Source organism: Sciurus vulgaris, assembly GCF_902686455.1.
Source record: "Sciurus vulgaris genome assembly, chromosome: 3".
NCBI lineage: Eukaryota > Metazoa > Chordata > Mammalia > Rodentia > Sciuridae > Sciurus > Sciurus vulgaris.
In genome coordinates, this window is record NC_136463.1 from 92,778,186 (window position 1) to 92,799,233 (window position 21,048).

The 21,048-nt window shown below is 36.0% G+C and overlaps 1 protein-coding gene across 3 annotated transcripts in view; it reads left to right on the top strand.

Moving 5' to 3' along the window:
* The window catches only part of THSD7B (thrombospondin type 1 domain containing 7B), an 842,386-nt gene that overhangs the window by 608,099 nt on the left and 213,239 nt on the right, over positions 1–21,048 (top strand). For all 3 annotated transcript variants that reach the window (XM_079135600.1, XM_079135599.1, XM_079135601.1), the window contains one exon: positions 4,006–4,269. In XM_079135600.1, coding sequence (XP_078991726.1) covers positions 4,006–4,269 — 264 coding nt within the window. The remainder of the gene's footprint in view (positions 1–4,005; positions 4,270–21,048) is intronic.

Here is a 21,048-nt window from a genome sequence, read left to right on the forward strand (position 1 = left end):
CATTTTTAACATGAGACCTTAATTCATTATCTAGTTGTTCTCTGGTTATAGCCAAACTGGATCCCCAGAATTTAGACTGATAAGTAAAGCAGTTTATACAATGCTGAAATAATTCATTTGATAAAAAAAGTCATCTAGCCATGTGTATGTATGTGCTCATGAATGTTCATATACACATACATATACATGTGTCTTATAAACATATACACATATATGTCTATAACACACACATAACACACACACACACACACGCCTGGATAAAAATTTTTAGCAAATGAATAGATATTCAAAATATGTAGATAACTAATACATACTCTAACTTAAGGAGACTGATCTTTTAGTACTAGTAGGTTCTGAATTCAAATGTCAATGCTGATTTTTGATGTGATATAATCAAAGGATGGCTGATAATTTGGCTTTTATTATATCACAAATATAGAGACAGCATCCATTTGTACTGAATATTATGCTAATAACCTCCATTTGCCCTGTAAATGAACATTTTCTGTTTCTACCCCTTCTTTTTATATTTTATTTTCTCTTTCTTCCTCCCTCTCCTCCCCTTTCTGTTTTTTCCTCCTCTTCCACTTTGTCTTTCTTCCCCCTATAAAGACATCTTTTTTTTTTCTCAGTTACTCACTGAATTTTTTTTGGTGACCACTCATGCATGCTAGACTTTGGCAATACAATGAAGAAGTAGGCAGGCAAGACCCCAACTTGACAGAGCATATAGTCTACTTGGAAGTATGGAAAACTTTTTACTATATATAAATACAGCAGTGTAGTATCTACTGTATTGGGAGTTGCATTCATCACCTGTCATTGCATAACAAATAACTATAGAATTGCAGGCCTAAAACAACACAGATTTATAGATTTGTCATTTTATACTTCTATAGTTTGAAGTCTGACATGTACTAAGAAAAGATTGTGGCCGGGAGCTACTTCCTTTCTGGAGGTTCAGGGAAGAGTATATTTCCTGTCCTTTTCCAGTTTAGAGAGAGACTACAGTTCTTGACTCATGATTCCATTCCTCCATCTTCAAAGCCAGTATATTTCATCTCTGATCACTCTTCCACAGTCATATTCCCTGTGGCCATCTCCTCACCAGGAAGAGTTCTCTGGTTTTAAGGATTCATGGATTAGAGTGAATTTACCCAAAGAATCCAGAAAAATCTCCCAACTCATGGTCTATAACCTTAGTCTTATCTGCAAAGTCTGATTTTCTGTATTCAAGGTTACAGAGATTAGAGTGTAGACATCCTTGGAGAGTCATTATTCTGCTTACCATGAGCTATGAAAGTACAGAAGAAAAACACTTCCTTTAATCATAATATGTGGAGCATATTCAAGGATGACATTCTGGTTGATTGCGTAGGGGGGCTGGGGATTGAACCCAAGGGTACTCTATCACTACATCCCCAACCCTTACTATTATATTTGTTGAGATCGGGTCTTGCTAAGTGCCCCCGCTGGCCTCAACCTTGTGAGTCTCCTGCCTCAGCCTCAGAAATTGCCATGATTATAGGCATGAACCACTATGCCAGACAGGGATGACTTTCTGGAAGGAATAATTTATTAGTTGGAATTTAAAGGACAAGTAGGCATGATGTAGGCTAAAGAGGGAGGGTAGAACATGTGGGCATTTCTGGAGTAAAACATGTAAATGCCAGTAGTCAAAAGAGTAATTTCTAGGACATGAAAAATGTTCAATATCACTACAGAGAGAATGATGTACTGCAGGTGGGAGGGAGATACTAATGGCCTAGGTCAGTTGGGGCCTTGATAACCATGACGAGGAGTCTAGACTTCATTCTATGACCTATAGGAAGTTACTAAAGAGATTTTTAGTAGACAAGTGATGTGATCATATTTATATCATTGAAAGCTGACTCTGAGTACAGCGTGGTGAGCAGATGGGAGAGAGCCAGGTATAGTGGCAACAAGTTCTTGGAGAAAGTTACTATAGTGATTTCAGTTAGAGATTTGGAGAGGACTAAATATGGGTGGTACTGGTTGGTGTAAAAGCCAGTGAACTAATTTAAGAGCCCTTAATCATTTGAAACAGAATTTTTTTATCATTAATTATATGTAAGGATTCCAACAGAAATAATAGTGTGACATTTCTCTTTCTACTTAGTCATGCTGGGAAATGCAGAGGAAAAAGATAGTGGTATGAAGATGAAGAGTTTAGTTTGGCCGCATTTTGTTCAATTGGTCCTTTATAAGAAGATTTCTAGTCTAGGCCTTGGAAACTGGAGCAAAAAATCTGGGAGGAAGTTATTAATTTGAAATTAAGGAATATATATGCTAATTTAAACTTTTCAAGTGTGTAAAGACATAGGGTCAGAAGAGAAGAGACCCTACTTGAGGAATCTCATCAGTTAAGAGAGGTATATATATAGAAAAAAAAATCAGATAAAAAAATGAATAAGAATTGTGGCTAGAGGAATGGTGAGGATGTAGGTAAGTCTAAAAGTATATTATGATGGAACTTTGGAAGGGTATATTAAGACTGTAGTCAAAGTTGGCACTCTGAATTATCATCGATCAAGTCTGAAAGATAAGGAATTATTTCCCGGGGCATTTGTGTTCATCACTTTGGAAAGAGTAGTTTTAAGGCATGGGTAGATTCAGAGTATAAGACTAAGTGGAAGAAGAGGAGAGTGGAAATTGAAGAGATGGAGACTAGGAGTTTCAGAGCAGTACTGTATAGAAGTTTGTGAAGAGTATAGACTGGGGCATGCTACTTGATGATAGCAAGGAACCAATTACCACCAACTGATCTCTCTCTCATGGCTGTACTGTACTTCTCAAGCTTATTCTAAATGTTCCTAATGATAGAGGTAAATGGATACAACATCTCAAAGGGACAAAGGGATGAATAAAGCTACCTGACCAGGTTCAGGTCTGACAGGAGTTCTTATTTTTTATGGACATAAGCATCATGGCAGACCATAGGGTTCATCATCAAGTCAGCACCTACAGAATCATGTAGGATGCAGACCATTGAAGCTCATGCATCAGGTTGTAGCAGGCATGTGTATAACATATAGAGATTGGAAATGGACCCATAGAGCTGCATATATATTTTTTTATAACCCAGGATGACTCTAGCTAATGTCTGATTAATGAGAAAACAAAGGATAGAATTATGGAAAATTTTTAGTGATCTAGAAGAGGTGTGTTGGCTACAAAGTTGAATCAAGTTACAGCTTGAATTGGAATCTATTTAACAAGATTATCAAGTATTCATTGCTGAGAAAAATAATACTGCATTGTCATTTTTGAAATTCGGAGTGACGTTTCAAAGTTCCCTCAAAGTCAATTGGTGAGGTGAAGTCATATTCTAGACTACTTAGGTTAAATGGGTCTCTCAGGATGGAAGTCATAGATTTTACTCAGATTATTCAACATGTTTTGATCATTTTTTTTCAATGTATTATTTGTGTCAACATTGAGCTATATGATAGCAGGAACCAAAATGAGCTCAATTTTGTCCATCACATCTGAAATGATCCCTACCCTCATTTTAAGGTCTGTTTTTATAAACTAACTTGTAAAAAAAAAAATTAAAAAAACAAAGGAGAGAGAGATTTACTACTTAGACTCTTTTGTTGGTTTCATGCAACCATTAGTTTCAAGAATACACATAAGGTTAATCAATTTGTTGTTATAAATAGAATGTAGAGAATATAATATTAAACAAGTTAATAAGAACTTATTCTAGCCCTTGAGTCACTTGAGTACATAAGTATTTTGTACTATCCTCCCACAAGAAATTATTTTTATCTTTAAATTAACTTGAATTTTTCAGTTGCCCTGGGAGTTGCTCCTGTTGTCCTAGGATTTACTTTCAGAGGAAAAAACAAGTGAAAAAAGTAAATCTCTTTAAATTTAGGTTTAATATTCTATATTCTAACAGAAGTAAATATAAAAATGTGAGTTACTCTTAACAAAACAGCCCATATGAAATTAATATATTATTGTCTCTTGTTGGACCAGGGAAAAGCAGAAAGAAGGAGAAATGCCAGGATGCTCACCTGTACCCTCTAGTGGAAGCAGAGCTCTGTCCTTGTGATGTATTTATATCCCAACCTTATGGAAACTGGTCAGATTGCATTCTTCCAGAAGATAGAAGGGAGCCTCCACGAGGATTGCGGGTACATGGAGACAGCAAAGAATGTGGAGAAGGCATGCGCTTCCGAGCAATAGCTTGCTCTGATAAAAATGGAAGACCCGTTGACCCCTCCTACTGCAGCAGCTCTGGTAAGGAGATGGATGAGGAGTAACAGATGAGAACATTGGCACACAGCTCAGGAGATTTGTCCAAGGTCTAGAATTCGTAGCTCTGTCATCTCATTATTTTTCATTCTTTTTTTGTCAGTAACATTCTTCCACTCATAAAATATAGATATATGAAATGCATGCATCCATATCTCAATGATTGTACTACAATGATTTGGGATATTTGACTTTTCACTCCGTGCTTTACCTTGATTTCTTTGCTACTTGTTTGCTGGGGGTAAGCACAGTTGTTCTACTGCACCAAGAAAACCAAAGCTCAGAACAAACGAATATATTTTATGATGGTTTCTTTTGGGGGGGTTGGGTGGGGGTTTGACCTGATACATGGAAGGCATTAGACCTTGGATTTCTCCTAATGTAGTTGATAAAATATAGTGTGTGAATGTTTATTTTAATTGTTTTACAATACAAGTTATAAATATATCCAAGTGAATAGTACAAAATGATGGAAATGAAATGAGGCAATCTGGGAGAATTTGAAATATAAATCAGTGAGAAAACTGTTTTTCAACCTTCCTCAAAGAATTTGAAAGATATTGGTGAATGGAGAAGAGAATGAAAGTTAAGTAAGGCAGGGGTAAAAGTTGGTGGAGGAGACCAAGACTCATCACTACATGTAGATGATGAATGTCCTGCTCCATTTTCTTTTTATACTACCTTTTTATTGTTAAGACTAAAGGAGTTAGGAATTTTGAAGAGGAATAAGGAAAGAAATAATTTGTGTTTTAGTGGGAAATTATGTAGACAAATATATAAGACCAAAACATTTTGGTCTTAGCTATCAAGGTCTTAGAATTAAAATGCTTTCAGTAGGACTAGAAATGGCAAACTGAGTCCAGTTCTAATGTCCCAGTCAGATAAATGGTAAGTCTTCTTTATAGCCAATGTACTAGTTCATCTTTGTTTAAAGCATACCCATATCAGAGTGATATTGGCCAAATTATATGGTTATATTGTAAGCATGTACAAATATATAGCAACAAATCTCACCACAATGTACCACTATATTGCACCAATAAAAATATACATAAAAAAGACATACCCATATCATTATATGAATGCAACTTAAGTTTTAGTGATTCTTTAAAATTAGTGTCATTGTTGCCCTATTTCTGCTTCCCTAGTTAGTCTGCAGAATTTTTGTGAGTTATTTGACTTTCAGAAACATTAAACACCTCATAAACAGGGTAATACACCCATTTTAAGGAAGTCAAGCCTGGTGACTTTTTGACTTTACTATTTTTTAGCTTTTTGTGCATATCGATATACTTATTCATTCATTTGATCAAAACCTATAGGCCAAACACCTGCTATGTACCTAATCTTCTGTAATTTGGATTTACAGTCTTAGAATTATAAATCAGGGACCCATAGAGTTTATTGACTATTGACTAGTGAGGGGTTTCATAAAAAAACAAGTGTATAAAAGAATTTTAAGTTTTTACTAGTTGTGAGGATTCTGAATAGAAAATCTGTAGATAGACTTTATGGAAATTCTAACTTAAATGACATAAATCTGATATGTGAAGGGTGAGGAGGCAGTCATGGGAAAAATACATAATAAGGTCATTTCAGTTAGTGGGATGCCCACAGCATGAAAGGCAGGAAAGGTGCTCCAGTTAGAAACAAAACAAAACAGCAGCAGCAACAACAATAAAAACAAATCCTGTTTCTGTAGAGAGTGAATGGAGAGTTGTGTGAAGTGGGGTTTAAGATCTAGGGAGAATCCATGAGACAAGCCAAGGAGTTTGGATCTAATTCAGGTGCAGTCATCAGCTGGGAAGTGGAGTGGATGATGTGATCCCATTTATGTTTTTAAAGATCACTTTTTAAAATTTCTTTTTCTTTTTACACACTGCATTTGGATTCATTGTATATAAATGGTGTACATCTTTTCATTTCTATGGTTGTGCACAAAGTAGATTCATATCATTCGTGTAATCATACATGTTCATAGGGTAATGATGTCTGTTTAATTCCATCATTTTTCATACTCCATCCCCCTCCCTCTCATTTCCCTCTACATAATCTAAAGTTCCTCCATTCTTCTTTCATCCCCCACCCCCACTTTAGACTACTATCTGGAGAATGACAAGGAAGTCATTAGGAGACTCCTGCAGTTAGGATAAGACATGGAGATAGTTAGACTAGCATGGTGGCAATGAAGAGTGTGTCTTGGAGGTATTGAGAAGTGTCTTGAAGGTATCGTTTAAAGACAGAATTGACAAGATTATTCCAAATGCAGATTATCTTTTTATATGTCATTTTTCATTCATTTCTAATTTTTCATGGATTTGAATATTGTGATTTTTAATGTGGAAAATAATTTCAAGTTAGAAATGAAATTATCTTCAGGGAAGAGTAGACATTTATAATTCAACCAATTTGCTTTTCAATAGCAAAAGTTATTAGGGAATTCTAAAAGATTTTCACCAAATGACAATAGTTCTTTAATCAAAATTTACTTTAGAGTCATAACTTTTATGGTATTTGAATCGATTCTTTTATAGCATATCTTTTCAAAAAAAGATTTTCTAAAGTAATGAATGAAAACACTATTGTATCACCTGTGGGGATGTGACACAAACCTAGGATGAAGAAAAGAAAATTTTAATGGTACTAATAAAGACAAAGTATTTCTTTTAGAGTTAATCTCATATATTAAGAATTGTAGTTTCGTCTTAGGCAAACAGGCACAGAGTACTGATCCCAGTCTGATTCTTTCATTTGAATGGTACGAGCTTTGCCTTTGAAAGCCCTTATATGGACTTTGTCTTCTATTCGCATTTGGAAGACATAAATGGGATTCCCCAGGATGATATCAGGTAGACTTCCTCAGGAGGATGATTATTCATCATGCTCAGATGTCCTACACATTCCTTCTGGCACACATAGCTTTGGGAACACAACCTCATGAATTCTAAATTATCTCTTTTAATAGGTTTCACAGATAATTAAAACCAGGTAATCACAGCCAAGTCTGTTTATCTTTAAGAAAATTACTATAGGGGAAATATTAAAATTGTGCTTTATTTAGAAAACACTTAAAATTGATGTTTGTGTCTATATCTTTCATCTACTGTGGATAGCTAATAAACCACATCACTGCCTGATGACAGAGTGCATTTCCCACCTTTTTTTTGGCTGGGGACTGTCTCTTTTTGGCTGCAAAATAGCATGCGCCTACATTAAGGTAGTTGAGGAGAGTTACTTCCAAGGATGTCTTTTCACAGTGTTTTACCAAAGAATGAGACACACAAGCATCACGTGCACCAATTCACTGCATTCTTCTCTCTCTCTTTATCCATCCCTTCATTCAGGTTTCTGCTCGATATCTGCTCATGTCAAGTCTATCTGACTCCTCTAATGAAACAATCCACTTCATCTTCCCCTTGCCAGTCTTCATTCTACTTCACAGTACTTGATTATACACTGACATATTATGTGCTTATTCTTAAAATTATTTATTATGAGTAATAAATAATGATAACTCATGATATTGAATGCATGACTGAATCATCAGGTCTTAATATTTTCACCTTCTAAGTATCTCTCAAGCTTTTCCTTTTCTCTTGCTACCTATTGCTATCTATTGCTAGTAAATAATACATTATTCTTTCTTGACTTAGTCATCTAATATCTATCACACCAACAGCCAACAATCGTCACACTAAAATGCAAATGGGACCATGTCATTGGCCTGTTTGCAGTCTTTATCTCTCCCCCTTTTCATACCTGCTCATTAGTGGAACTTTAAGACCTCCCAAAAGTGCATAGCTTAGCTGGCATGCCATTTCTATCCCAGACCTTCATACTGAAGGTAAGATCAGGTGCTTTCTATTTCAGGAAGCAATTCCCTTTCTCCTGTGCTTCTCATTAAGGCTATATTTAGCTTTATTTTTTAGACATTCTCCAGGTAGAATGTCTAGAATGTCTAAATTCCTCTCACTAAATTTAGAACTCATTGAAGTTCAGGACAGAACCATGTTCATTTCTCCATCACTATTACCTATCACAGGGTCTGGTTCCTCAAAGGCTCTTGGCACATGTTGGCTGACTGAATAAAAAGACTACTTTAGACATGGTGACTTCTCAACACATACACCTATATAGAAGTTTTGAAGTGTGTATATGTGTGCATTGTGTGTGATTGTATGTTTTAAAAATTCGTTTTTGGTAGAACAGCTCTGTATAAGGAAAACAGAACTAATGAAAGTCAGACGTGCAATACATGGTCAGGCAAACAGTACAGAAAATCTGGCTGTTTTGCCCTTGATGTACAGTGTGGGATTAGAGGAAGTAAATTGCATTGTTTTTATTTTTTTAAAAAATGGATAAGTACAGTAAAATCAATACTCCAAAACCCAGTGTTAACTATGGGAATAAACTTTAATTTATCAGATTGTAAAATGAAAATGTAATCTGTTATATAAAATTCCAGATAAATTATGATTGGTTTTGATAGGTAATTAATTATATTCATTAATATTTCAAACAGAAATAACTTACCATTTGCAGTGTAACTTTATTACAATTTAATTAATTAGATGTCATACATAAAGTGCTGTGGATAGCAGACAAAACAAAATCATCATCATCATCAAAGACTCTCTTAGCTGGAGATCGCAGAGAGTGTTTACATAGCATGTATGAGGCTCTGAATTCAGTCACCAGTACTGGATAACAAAAATCAGGGGAAAATCTCTTTGTGATTTAAAGAATAATATAGCTTATATGTTTGCAATCCCTGAGGAATGGGAAGTTAATATTAATACATTTAGAAAGTTTGCATCATCTGTATGTGTATTCATCTTTTATATAATTGAAATATTTCAGTTATAGCTACATATGAACAAGATTATTTGGGCTGAACAGAGAGAACATGTTCGGGAACTGAAAATTACATCTTTATTAAGGTAGGTGATTAAGAAATCTTTTGTAAAGTGTCCTGGCAAAGATTTGTGGACACCAAAGAAGAGATAAACTTTTCAAACTATTGTGAGTTTTTCTCATAAATCAATCACCCAGCAGTGACCAGATGATTAGAAACCACCCTCTTTTGCAGAAAGAGAAATGTTTTAGTCATCAATGACTAACCTGTTTACTAACTCCTATATGCTTTCATGTTTTGTAAGATGATGGAAATCTCTTCAAACCACCCAAGGAGGAATAATCGTGCCTGGATCAAGAAAATATAAATTTGAAAGATTAAGAAAATTTTTCACATTGATATTTTGCCTTTTATGTTTTCTTTTAACATGATTTTTAATATGATTTTTAAGTAAAATTCATATAATATTGCTACTTTATGGGTATTTTACCTCTTCCATTTTTTTCTAACCACCATTGTTCTGCCTTCAGAGTGTTCTTTTTTACTGAACTGCAGTTCAGGCTGCTCATTGCTCCAAAGCCAATATTTGGTAGATGAGAGGTGGTAGGAAAAATCAGGTTTATTCAAAGGCTGGTACCTTGGAAGAGGAAGGGGGCTGTTTTCCTCACATCTCCATCTTGAAGGGCTCAGGGGCACAAAAGTTCTTCACAAGAGGAGAAGGAGGAACCAGGCAGGAGGGCTACATGCTGAGCAGAACCTTCAGTTTCCAGGGTACTGTCTCCTTTTACTTCTCCAGAACATTCTAAGGGACCTTAACCTCCTGGAGCTAGTTCTTATATTTCTTTTCAGACAGACATATCACTTTTCCACAAGTTAAGTCTCACAACAATTTACATGCTTTGTCTTAGTTGATACATAGGAATAAAAGAACAGAAGGGAATTATACATTTTATTGTTATCTGAAGGTCACCAGATAGTCTCAGTTCTGTAAGTCTGAAGAAAGTTTATTTAGCAGTAAACATCATGAATCATGTTAGGTATTTTCTTATTTAATACCTAACATTAGGTAATAATAATACATTATATTAGGCAGTGGTTTTGGTGGAGCTTCTTTTTATGATTTAGAATGCCACATAAAAAGAAAGGGACAGGCTAGGGTTGTAGCTCAGTAGTAGAGCCTTGCCTTGAATGTGTGAGGCATTGGGTTCAATCCTCAACACTACATAAAAATAAGTAAACAAAAATAAAGGTATTAAAGCAAAAAAGAGGGAAGGGAAATGATCCTTGCAAAAGGATTGGAATGGGGAATCTGGTGGAAGGGCAAAGGGAGGGGAAATGGAAGTAATCCTGCCAAGGTCAATTCCCAAGGAACAGTTAATGTTACTCTTACCTTTGTATAGATTTTCTGCAGTCATTGTTGTTATTGTTTGGATATGAGGTGTCCCCCAGAGCTCCTGCACATGCACAGATATTCAGAGGTGAAGTGATTGAATTGTGAGAACTGCAACCTAATCAATTCATCCTAGTTTGAATGGATTGAATGGGTGGTGACTGGGGGCAGGTAGTGCAGGGCTGGAGCCCTAGGTCACTGGGGTGTGCCCTGGAAGGGTTTACCTTCCACCCTCTGCTTCCCCACTTTGTCAAAGGGGAACAGCTTTCCTCTGGGCTCCTCCCCCATGATGTGCTATCTGATCTTGGTCCCAGAGCAATGGAGTCAGATTGAATCTTGTGAAACTGTGAACACCCAATAAAGTTTTCCTCCTGTTGTTCTTCTTATGCATTTTGGTCACAGCAACCAAAAAACTAACTAAAACACACCCACTGTCCTCATCAGCACTTCCTCTTGCTACCCTTTCTCCCATGCCAGTGAGAGGAACCTTTCCTAAAGGCAAAGATGTTTGTTTATCGCTCTCAGATTTTAAACTCTCAGTAGCAACACTGGCAACTCATTACCCAGACCGTTTAGCAAGACTTCACTCTTTTTAACCCCTGAGGCCTCATCCCTCATCTACCCCCACAGAGCTCCTGCAGTCTTCAGTTGCTGCGAATCTCATTAAGTAACATTCAATTTCCCCATGCTGTGAATTGAATCACCTCACCCCCCTACCCCACCCCACACACACAACTTAATTTCTACTGGATTCCTAATATCCGTTCTGGATTTCTTTAGAAATTTTAGCTACCCTCTCTGAAAAATCATAGGTAGTCTTATCAGGAAACTTTTCCCCAACTACTAAAACCTACTAGGAGTTAGGCATATCTGCTTTATGCCCCTCCACAAAATGCAGATCCCTAATCCCAGAGCTTCTCTTCCTACCAACCTTATTCGTAGATTGATAGTTCATTCTGTCACAGAGGACTGTATACTGTAGAGGGAAGAATTGTGTCTATTCATCACTCTACCATTTCAAACATAGGCATAGTGTCAATAGTGTCAGATATAGCTAAGCACTAGCTTTTTTTTTTTTTTTTTTTGTTTCTCCTTTAATTGTAGTAGGAGTTGAGCCTAAGGCCTTTGTTAGGAAAGTGCTCTATGGCTACCCTACATCTGCAGCCCTGGCTTCAGTCTCTTGAGTACAGGCGTACACCACCATGCCTGTCAACACTATCTTCTTGATTTGGACGAGGCAAAGTGTTTTGTCACTATATCAAAAACATTAGCAAAAAATGAAAAGATAATTTAGACTTCATCAAAATTAAAAAGTTATGTGTTGCAAAGGACCCCATGAGGACTGGATGGAGACAGAGGCCATTATCCTGACACCAAACCAGAAAAGGACACTACAAAAAAAAAAAAAAAAAAAAAAAAAAAGGGATTATAGACCAATATCTCTGATGAACATAAATTCTTAATCCCTAACAATAGCACATCAAAATGATCATATACCATGACAGTGGGATGTATCCTTGTGATACAAGGATGGTTCAACATAAACAAATTAATCAATGTGAGACACCAGATTAACAGAATGAAGGACAAAGATCATGATGATCACAAGAGATAGAAAAAGCATTTGACAAAACTTAACATTCTTCATGACACAAACTCTAAAAAAAATTATAAAAGGAATGAATTCAGCACAATAAAGGGCATTATAACAAGCCCACAGCTGTCATCATACTCAATGGTAAAAAATCAATGTACAAAAATCATGTATACTAAACTGTCTTGTAAACAATTAAGAAAACAATCTGTTTACAGTAGTACTCAAATGAGTAAGGTAATTAGTAATAACTTTTAAATTTAAGTAAAAGATCTTTACTCTGGAATCTATAAAACATTAATGAAAGAAATTGAAGATAACACAGTAAGGATATCCTGTATTCAAAGTTTGGAAAAACCAACATTGTCTAAGTGTCTGTACTACCTAAAGTAGTTTAAGGATTTGATACAACTGTTATCAAAATTCCAGTAACATTTTAACATATACAGAAAAAATAATCGGGAGCAAGAACAAAGATGAAGGCATCACATTTCTGTTTTGAAATTATATTGCAAAGTAATAAAAGTAATCAAACCAGTAGAGTACCAGCCTAAAAACAGGTATATCAACCTTTGTACCACAATGAAAAGCTCAGAAATAAACTCACACATACACACTCTTCTAATCTTCCACAAAGCTGCCAAGAATATACAGTGGACAAAGAATGGTCTCTTAAGTAAATCATGTCTGGTAAACTGGATGTCCCCATTCAGAACAAGAGTGGATCCTTACTTTACATCATACACAGAAATAAACTCATAATGGATTATGATGGGTGGCCAGCACCCCGACAGAGCAGGTTCCTGCTCAGGAGTTGTGAGATGCCTGAGAAAATAAAAAGTCTGAAAAAATCGGTAAGAAATAAGAAAGCCAAAGATTAGATTTAAAAAACAGAGTGCCTGATGGATCTTCCAGTCCTGATAGGAACTGGAACTGAACAACTGAAAAGGGCCCCAATTCTTTATTTAAGGGGGAGAATATCAAAGGCAGGGTTAAGGTTTCAGTGGAAGGAGTTTTGTTTTGGTGCTTGTTTCTTGGTGTGCCAGGGGTTTTGCAGTAAACAGTTTGGCATATGGCCGGCTATACTCATCTCCAGGAGGCTGTGCTTGAACTTGAGAGGAGAGTTAGGACAGGGCACCACACGAATCAGGCATTCTCCAACCAGCGGATTCCAATTTAAAGTTCCCCAAACCAGGTTTCCCTGCCTAATGGCTTGAATGTTGCTCAGTTCCCACACATGGCTCATTGATGGCCCCCCGTAAGAGATTAAAGATTTAAATATTGGACCTGAAACCTTAGAAAAATAGGAGAAAGTCTCTGTGACATTGGTCTTATTGATTTCTTTTTAATATGACAAGGGCAAGAAATATATATGCACACCTATGTTCACATGTATCTAAATTACTGACACTAGGGATTTGGACTCAAAATATTATCTGGGAAATTTCTTCTAATAAAAATAGACTTGTTAATCAATTAAATTAATTTAAATGTGGAATATATCTGAAGAAAAATATGAATAGTGTCTCCTTCTCTCTCTTTCCAGTACTGGGATTAAACCTAGGGCCTCAAGCATCCTAGGCAATTGCTCAACCATTGAGCCACCTCCCTGGCCCTTTTTATTTCATTTTTGATACAAGGTCTTATTAAGTTGCTAAGACTAGCCTTGAACGTGTGATTCTCCTGCCTCAGCCTTGTGAATAGCTGGGATTACAGGTGTGCTCCACAGTGGTGTCTAGCTTTAATCTGAGTCTTGCAGGAAGGAAGAGAGAGTTGTGATTTAATAACATAGACTATCACTGTGTGAGTAGGATATATATATATGGATATATATATATGATATGTATATATCATATATACATATGACTAGGTAGGGAATATGAGTTGAATTAACTTGGTTTGGAGCTCATATGTTGTACAGACTTCATTATTCAGACAGTTTTTCCCCCCCTCTACTTGAGTAACATTGGAACTCATTTTTTTAAGGGACTAAGTTCTAACAGAGCTTTACCGTTAACTATAAATCAAGTTTATGATAAAGTTTCTTTCAGTATATGTCAGCATAAAGCTAAGCATAGCCTCCTCATGACTATATTACATAAGCTATGTAAGCTGAAAGATACACAAAATTTTAAATTATAAAATTTAAAATTCACTTTCCTCTGAGATGCCAACATAACTCAACTCGAGGCCTGTAATCCTCAGCATTTTTTACTCTGGTGACAAACTTACCCCAGTAACCATTACCCAGAAGACGACCTAAGGTCTGCCCCCTGGGTATTCTCAAAACACACGGAGACTTTACCCCATGCATCTTGATCCTTTTCACTGAATCTTTAAATCCTAAACTGCTTCAAAATTGATGTTTTATACCCAAAGGACTTAAAATCAGCTTACTACAGTGATGCAGTCACATCAATGTTTATAACAGTTCAGCTCACAATAACTAAACTATGGAACCAACCAAGGTGCCCTTCAAGAGATGAATTAATAAAGAAAATGTGATATATATATATATATATATCACATACATACATGATGGAATACTACTCAGCTTTAAAAAGAATGAAATTATAGCATTTGCTGGTGAATGGATGGAACTAGAGAATATCATGCTAAGCAAAATAAGCCAAACCCAAAAAAACAAAGACAGAATATGCAGATGTTAATTCACCATAAGTGGTAGGGGCCGGGGGCTAGGGAAGAATAGAGTTACTTTATATTAGGTAGAGGGCAGTGAAGGGAGAGGAAGGTATGGGGCTAGGAAGGATAGCACAGTGAAACAGACATTATTACCTCATATACATATATGATTGCATGACCCATGTGATCCTACAATACATGCAATCAGTAAAATGAGAAATTATACTCCATTTATATATGATCTATCAAAATGTATTAATGCATTCTAGTGTCATGTACAACCAATTAGAACAAATAAAAATTAATAAAATTTTTTAAAAGGAATACGATAGAGGCATTGTATTCAGTGGTTGAATTGTGGCTTCAGGTTGAGGTTGAATTAGATAGATTAAAATTAGAGATAGAGAAACCAGCCAGGGTGGGCTGAGGATCTGGGGGCTTGTGAGGGTGTCCCCAGGAAAGTGTAAAAAGGCAGAGACTGTTGGGATGGGGAAGAAGCTGGTTTGTGAGGGTTGAGAGGGTGACCCTACAAGAGGTGTGGAAACAGGAACCCGACCAGGAATAATTTGGAAACTGAGTTACAGATGGATGGTGACACTAACTAGGGTGACAGTCTAGTTTATGAGTTGAAAATGGAGAAACATTTGGGACGATTTGAACACTGAGCAGAGCAGTTACTAGAGATGTGAAAAAGACTGAAAAGTATTTGAAGTCAGGAGAGAGAAAATTCTCTTGCTATTTCTCTGACTATAGATTTGGGTTATAGGTTTTAGAATAGTTATAGGTGGCAAGGTAGGTGATGAGAATGAGGTAGACATTGGGAAGAGGTGACCTCAGAACTCTTAATAAGTAGTTCAATTTGAATTGTATTGGGAAAGTCTGCTTAAACTTCAGTAGGAGCTGTTTCTACAATACTCAGCTGATCAGCTCTAAAACTGGAAGAATATTTATTTGTTATGTCTAAATATAACTTCATCTACCAGTTGGTTTCAAGTTAACTTTATTCAATTACCTCTAAAACATGGGCTACATAAGAACATTTCAGAAATCTGGAAATATATGTAATGCCTCCTCTACTTATAAACGTTTTCATTTTCAGGCTAAATACCCTGAGTTTTCTGTGTTCTGATTCATATGGCAGTTTTCAGCCCCTTTTGTCACTGTGCTCAGTTTTCTTCAATATGTTTCCATTTGGTAACAAGCACTTAAGTGATGGTAGAGGGAGCACAGTGTCCCCATGTCATTTCAGAGCACGTTTCCGGTACCATATGCTCCAGCCACACTGGACTTCCTCCCACCGTCCCCCACGTACCGTCTGTCCTTCCCTGACTCTGTTCCTTTGTCTGTGTTCTTTCCTCAGCTTGGTGTCTTTTTTCTTCTTAAGGTCAATTGTTACTCATCTTTGGTGTCCTAACCCAAGTCATTTTCTTCAGGAAACCTTTTTCCCAGCTTCACCAGATGGTTTTTATACTCCCACAGAAATTTAGTAGTACCTTCATGTGAAATATGATTTATATTAAGCTTTATCTCTTTGCATGTTATTCTCCTCTTCCAGATTGTTAATCCTGAAATCTTGGCTCTTTTATTCATTAATGTAAGCATATTGATTGAACACCTCCTCTGTGCCAAGAAGTACAGTTTGGTTTCATAAGTGTTGGACAAAAGAGTGACTATTATGTGTAATTATAATATACAATATTTTTTAAAAATGTGACTTCCATGAAGTATAGTAGTTGAGAAATTAAGAAAATATATACACAGGATCCATAATTTGAAATTGCCTAAATGCTATGATAAAAATGATTCGGGTCATATGAGAGAATAACAAAGGACAGGGCACAGCATTTAAGTTGGGAAACAGAGAAGGCCACTCTAGGAAATAAAATGCACTGTGAAAAAAAATGAAAGATGCAGATAACAGGGAAAGAATGCTTTCTGTCAGACTGATGCTCAAATAACATCTTGTGAATAAATAGAAATAATATCCTATTATTATTATTATCTTGGTGATAGGAATACAATACAATGTTTGCAATATTTGTAATATTATACTGTTTTCTTACTTTGAGCCATTTCAATACTACTTTGTACATGTTTTGTAAACCATCTCAAATACTTCTTGATAAATGATATTTACTTTAAAATTAATAATAAAATGAATAATTTAATTGGTATAGTGATTATAGATGCATTTTCAGTTTTCAGTTGAAAAAAAAAAAATCCTGTATTCTCTTTTTAGGAACTGCTATAAGGTTTTGTATTCTCCATTCTGAATGCTCAGGTGCCTTTTGGGTACCATTATGGAGAAGTGTGCTTTTACCTGTCTTCCTTTTCATATTACTTGCTGCTTGTTATTCCAGCTTGTTAAGAGCTCTGAATCTTGATTCTGACATCCAACATATTAGCTATAACTCTCAGCTTTATATCATCCCAGAATTTGATAAGCATGCCATCTGTGTCTTTATCCAAGTTGTTAATCAAAATGTTGAACAAAATAGGACCAAGTATTTCCCATCAGCATTCAGTTGCAGAGAGACATCTCTCAGGATGGCCCTGATCCATTAATCAACATGTTTTGGGGAGTTACGAAAATCCATCTAGCTTCTTACTTTTGTTTGTAAGAGTATCAGGAGAATTGCTGTCAGATTTCTTCCTGCCTATAGCCTTCTTTTCCTTCTTCTCTACCAATGTAGTAACATAGTAAAAAGAAATCAGATGACTTTCTCTGACTTCACCTGAGCCCATTTTTGACACCTGATACCCACTTCTTTATCCAAACACTCACAAGCTCTTTATAATTTTTCAGAATCTGGTACTGTAAGAGGTTTGTGTTAAGCCCCTGGAATACTACGCTTCCAGTTAGGCCAAGATTTTCTTGGCACAGGTAATGTCTCAGTGACTTGAAACTGAGTCCAAGATATATAACTTCCAAGGAGAATGGGTCTTTCACCAGCTCGTAGTTCCTTTCAGGTACTGATGCTGTTTAGTAGGCAGATATAATGTGGGGATATCATTGAAGAATATATTTTCTACACTGATTTAATCTTAATCTTTTCTTTGCTGTGTTTATTTTCCATGTCCTATGTGTTGGCATATGGATAATAGTGCCTATAGTTGTGTTCCAAAATTTCTACTTAATTTTCCCCTTATGACAATTTGCACCTTCTTTACTCTTCATTCAAGTCTTGTTCTCAGTTTGATACTTTTACCTGTCCATTTGTCATTTACTTTTCCAGGTTTGGCTTAATGCCCTATAATTCATGTCAGTTGCAAATCACATTTTCCCTCCCTTTAAGATGCACTTGATCATTTCCCAGGAGGCTCATTATATCCCATTGCTAAAAAACTTAACTATAATTTTCAGTACTGTCTACACTGAAAACATTACTTTCCATGCTCCTCCTCCTTTTCTTTTTCAAAGCTTTTTTCCAATAAAAATAAATGTCAACATTATCTGTATTTTCTTTGTCCTCATGTTTAAGACTATGATTCTAGGAGCCACATTTCAGATTTTTCATCAGTTATATTCCTTCTCACTTAAATCATATAATAGTAGCAGATAATTAATTTGATAAGTTTTGATGGCCTTCTATTGGTTATTGGAGCCATGCTTGAGGCAGGTAAGGGGAAAGATTAGGTCTTTTAGGATGTGCTATGTTAGACACTCTGCCTGTGTCACATGTTATTTCACAATATCTCTTTATCAGAAATAGACCTCAGACTCCACAGAGCTCTGTCTTGCTATGGTGCCACATTGTAAGCAATCTATTTTTCATTTTTTGATGCAATATAAAGTAGTGGAATAATGGATCTTTATGCACAGAGATGCTTAAAATACATCCCTCCCTCAGTATCCATGTAGGGTTGGTTCCAGGACCCCAACCAATAAAAAATTCCAAGGATGCTCAAATCTTTTATGTAAAATAGGGTGGTATTTGAATATAACCTACACACATCCTCCTCTATACTTTAAATCACTCTAGATTACTTATACTACCTAATACAATATGAATACTATGTAAATAGCTATTGTAGTGTTTTAGGACTAATGATGAAAAAGAAAGTCTGACCATGTTCAGAACAGATGTGATTTTTCCCCCCAATTATTTTCAATTAGCTGTTGATTGAATCTTTGGATATAGAACCTGCAGATATGGAGGGTCTACTACACTGTTTTCTCCATTGTGGCCCTTCCCTGTGTCCCCTGCAGGACTTCAAGAGGAAGAAAAATAACAACAATTATCTTGAAGGTCATTATAATAGCTTTCTGTATCTTTATATTTTATGTCCCAAGTTGAACAAATGTGCTTTATCACATCCCTGGGCAATGTTCTCTGTGGAGTACCTAATCAAACTGATGAATTATAAGGCTATTTTTAATTTCAAACCAGAACACTCACTGAAGTAACCTCAGGTCTTGATGCCCATTGCTGGATACTTAGGGTGCTCAGAAAGCTAAGAGAAGCTTCCTGTCAGTCTCAAGAGGAGATGCACAATGGCTCCTGGCTCAGCCTCAGCTTAGGCACTGAAAGTTACTGTTCATATGCTTCTCTATCTTTATGTCTTCTGAATCTAGCTTAGTATTTGCCTTCCTTTCCTCTTGTCTCTACCATCTTCTCAGTGTCTTGTCTTACAAGTCCTGAAAGAGGATCTCAGTTATGGCATGCTCTCTACTTCAGTTCACACCTAACTTCTTTTAATTTCAATTCAGTTTCATAATTTTCCCTTTCATTCTGTACCCCAATCCTATTAGTTTCCCTCATATTTAATTGATAAGCTTCCAATTATATCTGTCTTTTTATGTAAATGCTATACCTTATATATACATCTAAATGAGTTTACATGCATGCAATTATTTAACTTGTGGTTTAATCTATAACATAATATTCATTTTGATCTTCTCTTGATAAATGATGATAGCTAACATTTATTGATCCTTCATAATATGTGATATCTTGGTGATTTGTTTGTTTGTTTTCGCACCTGGAATTGAACCCAGGGGCCCTTACCGACTGAGCCATATCCCCAGCCCATTTTTTTTATTTTGAGACAGGGTCTCACTACATTGCTCAGAACCTTGCTAATTTGCTGAGGCTGCCTTTGAATTTGCAATCCTCCTACCTCAGCCTTCCAAGAGGCTAGAATTAGGTGTATACTACCAAGTCTGGCAATAATTTGTGATATCTGTAAGTACCCTCTTTATTAACTATTTTTACATCAAGAGTATTATATGTATGATTTATTTATTTATTTTTGTTGGGGTATTGATTACGCATAATAGAGGGCTTTATTGTGACATATCTGTACATGCAGATAACATAATTTCATTCCCCAGACTCCACTTTTTCTTCTCCTCCTCTGTCTTGCTCCCTTCCTATTGTTCTCTCTTCTATTTTTATGAGATCCTTTTTTAAAAAAATTTAAGGCCTTTAGTATTGCATTCTGATCACTAGATGGCTAATATAAATATAATTTGCAAATAAACATTTTAAGTAGGAAGAATAATCAAAAAGAGAAATATATCAAAATGTTAATTGTTGGTGACCTTTGAATGATATAACATTAAAATATGAGGTGTTCCCCCAAAACTCATGTGTGAGAAAAGGCAAGAAAGTTCACAGATGAAATGATTGGGTTATGAGAGCTATAACACAGTGCATTAATCCACTGATAGAGTTTAACTAGGTGGTAGTAATTTTAGACAGGTAGGGTATGACTGGAGGAGGTAGTTCTCTGGGGCCACACCTTTGGGATATGTATTTTGTCCCTGGTGAACCAAATTTAGTCTCTCTCTGCTTCCTGATTGCCATGTCCTGAGCTGCCTTCCTTCATCACACCCTTCTACTGTGATGTCCTGTCTCTCCTTGGGCCCAGAGCAATGGAGTCAGCCGTCTATGGACTGAGATGGTCAAAACTGTGAGCCTCAAACTTTTCTTCCTCTCTGTTGTTCTTGTCAGGTCTTTTGGTCACAGCAATGAAAAGGCTGACTAAAACAAATGAAGAACATATTTTCTTTTTCCAACTCTTTCCTCTTTTTGCTTTCTATTTTTCCTTTTCCTACATCTAGATTTATGCTATGACCAGTCCTCAGATTTTGAGTGTCATGTGAATTAAAACCAAGACCAAATTTTTACCTCTGCCTAGATATTGTGTCCCTGAATTTTGTATATAAATGAATGGGTTTCATGGGATATTTTCAACAGTGGCAAAACAAAAATTCACACCCTAACATATTGTAGTTGATACTATCTCAGTTTTGTTGAATTATAAAAATTAAAAATT